The sequence below is a fragment of the Myotis yumanensis genome, unplaced genomic scaffold (genome assembly GCF_028538775.1).
Source record: "Myotis yumanensis isolate MYYU_CA2020_CCGP unplaced genomic scaffold, mMyoYum1.0.hap1 SCAF_12, whole genome shotgun sequence".
NCBI classification, from domain to species: Eukaryota; Metazoa; Chordata; class Mammalia; order Chiroptera; family Vespertilionidae; genus Myotis; species Myotis yumanensis.
The window spans coordinates 738,197-742,871 of record NW_027223763.1 but is presented as its reverse complement, the minus strand read 5'-3'; the positions used below and the strand labels follow the sequence as shown (position 1 = coordinate 742,871).

The window sequence follows — 4,675 nt, the reverse complement described above, 5'->3', positions numbered from 1 at the left end:
TGCCACACACAGGAGCCCGGGCGCCTCCTCCCCGTGCAGCGCCCAGAGGAACCTGAGGTCCCGGGAGGGGGAGGTGCAGACGGGCCAGGTCCGGCCTCAGCTGCTCTGGGCACACAGCCTCCGGTGCCAGAACGTCAGGCAGGACCCGCTCGAGCCTGGCACTGCCCCACAGGCGACCAAGTCCCTTCAGAACAAGTGTGCCCACTGTCCAGGCCTGGAGCCGTCGCTGCCCAGACAACCCCGTGGGTCCCACAGGCCCCCTCTGCACAAGGCCGGGCCAAGCGGCATTTCCGACTCGGGACCCCTCCTCTCTGAGAACTCGGCCTGCCACGGGCTCTGGGGGCAGGGTGGGGTTGGGCTCAGAGCCCCAGCCTTGGACGCCGCAGCCGCTTCCTGGGCCCCTGCCTGTGCGGAGCCGCGGTCAGCAGAGGGCTTCCCGCTCCAAGGCCCAACGGCCCTGAGTCTCCCAACAGCATCTGCTTGGCACTGGGCTGGGTGCGCCTTTGTCATCCCAACCAGGATGCAAACCTGCTGGACCGGCCTGGCGGGTGACAGTGCCAGGCCCGGGCACAGGCCAGCTGCACACCTGCCCTGGTCTGTTTGTGAATGAGTGCGGTTTCACCCGGTGCCTCAGGTCACAGCATCACTCGGCAGGTGTAGAGGTGCCAGGAGCTTCCAGGAGGTCCCCAAGGGCAAGAGGGGGAGAACCTGTCGGGTCAGGGAGGTCCCAAATAACCCGGGACCAGCTGGAACCCAGCCGAGCCTCCCCCAGCCTGTGGGTCCGCTGAGGGGCGGGCACTTCCTCCTGCTGCCTGGGCGTTGGCGGAGGGGCCAGTGTAGGCGGGTGGGGAGGAGGCCACGGTTAACCCGGACCGTGCCAGCCTGCAGGCGAGTCCCCTGGGCAGTGCTCGCCTGGGCTGCAGGGGCTGTGCAGGGACCAGACCCTCTGAGGGGCGGGCAGGCAGCCCCAAGTGGCAGTGGCTCTGGCTTCAATGACATGTTTAAGCCGGAGCCCAGGACCCTGCCCGCAGCCATTTCTGAGCCGACGCCTCTGGAGGAGGGTGGCCCGTAGGCAGTGTCTCCCACCTCCTCTGGGTGATTGGGGACCCCCTGGGGGCCTCCAAACTGGGCATCACTGGGGTATGGGCCGGACCCTCCCCCAAACAGCCAATGCGAGGGCAGTGGGCACAGGGCCACTCCCTGGCCATGCTCAGCCCCCGCCCGTCCGGCCCTGGCAGGAGGGTGGTGACGGCGGTCACCAGGCCCCACCTGAGCGGCTACTGTCCTTCTCCTCAGAGAAGCGCCTGGGAGCCGCTGTAGGAGCTGCTGTGAGCTGCCCGGGGCTGGGGCACTGTCTCCAGCACCCCGGGCCCAAGTGCAGGGCCCGCCCCTCCCCCTTTCCCAATCAGGGCTCTGGCCCCTCCCCATGGCCCCAGCCGCAGCCAGGTCGCCTCTGCCTCTGATCTGACCCGGACCCTGAGGGTGGCTCCCAGGCCCACCCACCCTGCTGCCACAACCCCCACACCCAAGGGCGAGGGAGGCTCAGGCCGAGGCCCTGCCCCCACCCTCCCTGCCTCACGGCCCTACTGTGAGGTCAGCGCCTGCCACTGAGTTCCGACCAGAGGTGTGTGTGGTCAGGCTGGAGGCCGGACATGGCCTCCTGGCCGCAGCCTGACTCCTGCCTGCTTGGCAGCCCCCTGGGCCTGATATGCTGGTCCCTTCTGATCCCGGCTGCAGGTGCCTGCTCCTGCCCCAGCGCCTCCCTCGCCAGGGCCCCTCCTCGTCCAGGCGGGCCCGTCGGTGGCCACCAGGGTTGGGGGTGGCCGGGGGGGGGGGGGGGATCCTCACGGGGCGGTGCTGACAATGGCCCCTGGGCCCCGGCCCCCCGGCCCCTGTCTCTGCAGCTGGAAACCACTGCGACTGCAGCCTGGGCCTCAGCCGGGAGGCCCTCATTGCCCTGCTGGTGGTGCTGGTGGGCATCAGTGCCAGCTGCTTCTTTGCCCTGGTCATCGTGGTGGTCGGCGTCATCCGAGCCAAGGGGTGTGTGAGCCCCACGGCCGGGGGTGGGCCCCCCTGCCTGCCCTGGGCCCTGGGTCCCGCCAGAAGAGGGGCCTCCTGCCCCCAGGACAGGATGTCATGGGCTGGGCCTGGCGTTCCCAGACTGGGCTGGGGGAGGCGCGGGGTGGGGGGTGGGGGGCCACCTGGGCTCCTGCAGTGCAGCCTGTTCTAGGATTCACACCTGCCTTTGTCCCCCCAGTGAGACATGCAGGGGAACCGTGGACAGCAGGTGAGTGATGCTGGGGGGACCCCTGGGTGAGCGTGCCCTGCTCCCTGCTCCCTGCTGGGGGCACTGACCAGTCCCTGGGGCCCAGTTTGGTGCAGGAGGACCACCTGGACCTGCAAACGGTGCACGTGGAGTCCCACCACATGGACGCCAACCTGGAGCTCTCCCCGGAGGACCAGGGCTTGGTCACCATTCCCATGGACCCCGCCCTGGCCCTGGAGGAGCCTCTCTGCCCACCGCTGCCTGAGTAGGCGGTGGCCGCGGGGGAGGGAAATGAAATCGTATTTACTGTTCTGCACTGTCTTCTTCATGCCCCGTGGGCGCTGCCTCTGGTGGGGAGGGTCTGTGTGCGCCTCTGTCCCCTCCTCGGTGATGGGGCTGGGCCGCATAACTCCAGACACCTGGGTGTCCCCCTCCCCTTGGGCTGGGAGCCACACCCTGGTCCTCTACTTCGCCCAGCGGGAGCCTCAGCCCAACCCTGAAGCCGGAGGGCCCTGGGCCCCGCCCACCCCTCAGAAAACCCCAGGGCGGGCCATTCTGGAGGGAGTGGAATCTGCTATGATCATTCCCAGGTGTCCCTGCCCGACCCACACTGTCTCCTTGAGATTCCAGGAAAGTCCTTGGGGTGGGGTGGGGCAGGCCTGTCTCCCCAGCCTTAGGTAGCAGCCTCCCTCCACTGCGGGGCCTGTCCCCCAGGCTCAGCATCACCCCCACACCAGCAGCTACCCCCCCCCCCCAGCCCCGACATGTGCCCCTGCAACACCAGTCATGCACTTGGGGGAAGAAACATCCCCACGTGGGGGTGGGGCTGTGTATCTGCACAAGGGTCACTTCACTGAGCCCCGAACTGGCAGGGACCCGGTGAGGAGCCGGCACACTCCGTCCCATTGCCATTCGGTGCGTCGCCTCCCCGGTGGCTGTTGTGTGTGGGGTCCAGTTGCTCAGGCCTCGGAAGAGCTCAGGGTGTTGGGCGACGCAGGGGGCGGGGACACCTCGCCAGCGCCGCTTCTGGCTCGGAGCCAAGAGGAGCCGGCAGCTCCGGGACAGGTGGCTGGCAGCGCTGGGCCCTGGCCATGTGCCTAGCGCCCGCCCTAGGCCGCCCGGCCCTGGGACAGGAACTGCCGGCGTTGGGGCGGGAGAGTTAATATTTGTGCCGCGCAGAAGGGACGGACGAGCTCCAGGAACACACGAGCGGAGCGGCCGCCTCTCACCGCAGGTCCCACGGCTGCCCCCATGCCGAGCCCCTCCTTTTTCTCGTGGCCGCCGCTGTGGCTGCTGCTGCTGTCGCCGTGGCCAGTCCGGGCTCCAGCACCTGCAGCGGCCACCCCGACGGGGACCCAGATGGGAACCCCAGGCTCCGGAGCCTGCCCGGAGGCGTGCGCGTGCGCACCGAGCGGCCAGGTCAACTGCTCGGGGCGCGCGCTGTCCGAGGTGCCCGACGGCCTGAGCCCCCGCGCGCGCGACCTGCTGCTGGACCGCAACCGCGTGCACACGCTGCCGCCCGGAGCCTTCGTGGGCGCGGGTGCGCTGCTGCGCCTGGACCTGCGCGAGAACGGCCTGCGCTGGGTGCACGCGCGCGCCTTCTGGGGCCTGGGCGCGCTGCAGCAGCTGGACCTCGGCGCCAACCAGCTGCAGGCGCTGGCGCCCGGCACCTTCACGCCGCTGCGCGCGCTGCGCAACCTCTCGCTGGCGGGCAACCGACTGGCGCGCCTGGAGCCCGCGGCGCTGGGCCCGCTCCCGCTGCTGCGCGCGCTCAGCCTGCGGGACAACGAGCTGTCCGCGCTCGAGCCCGGGCTGCTGGCCGGCCTGCCCGCACTCCGCGCGCTGCGTCTGCGCGGCAACCCCTGGGCCTGCGGCTGCGCGCTGCGCCCGCTCTGCGCCTGGCTGCGCGGTCACCCGCGGCCCGCGCCAGGTGAGCCCGGGGGGCGCTGGCGGGACGGGGCGGCCGCCGCTGCGGCCCGGCCACTGCGTAACGCCCCACCCGTGTCCCGCAGAGGCCGAGACGCTGCTCTGTGTGTCGCCGGGGCGCCTGACACTCAGCCCCTTGACGGCCTTCCCCGACGCCGCCTTCAGCCATTGCGCCCCGCCGCTCGCCCCGCGGGACCTGGTCGTGATCTACGTGCTCGGGCCCCTCTCCTTCCTCGCCAGCCTGGCCGCCTGCCTGGCGCTGGGCTTGGTGGTCACCGCCTGCAAGGGGCGCCGCCAACGCGCCTCCGCCCGCGCCCCGCGGAGACCTCCGAATCCCAGCCCGCGGGGGACCCCGCCTGCGGACTCTGGGAGCCCCGCCACCGCCGGGAGCTGAGGGGGGCGAGGCTGCCCCAACCTTCCCCCACCCCTCGCGCCCCTCCACGTTCCTTCCAGGCGTCAACAAGCAACACAGACCGAGCTGTT

The 4,675-nt window shown here is 70.8% G+C and overlaps 2 protein-coding genes across 2 annotated transcripts; both read left to right on the top strand.

The window, feature by feature from the left end:
• Window positions 1-1,652: 1,652 nt before the first annotated feature.
• TMEM210 (transmembrane protein 210) lies at window positions 1,653-2,535 on the top strand. Its single transcript, XM_070429968.1, has 4 exons — window positions 1,653-1,737; window positions 1,905-2,040; window positions 2,258-2,287; window positions 2,373-2,535. Exons 1-4 carry the CDS (start codon window positions 1,653-1,655, stop codon window positions 2,533-2,535), a joined length of 414 nt encoding a protein of 137 aa, XP_070286069.1.
• A 901-nt stretch (window positions 2,536-3,436) lies between these two features.
• LRRC26 (leucine rich repeat containing 26) lies at window positions 3,437-4,660 on the top strand. Its single transcript, XM_070430262.1, has 2 exons — window positions 3,437-4,196; window positions 4,279-4,660. Exons 1-2 carry the CDS (start codon window positions 3,518-3,520, stop codon window positions 4,584-4,586), a joined length of 987 nt encoding a protein of 328 aa, XP_070286363.1. The 5' UTR covers window positions 3,437-3,517; the 3' UTR covers window positions 4,587-4,660.
• Window positions 4,661-4,675: the final 15 nt, after the last annotated feature.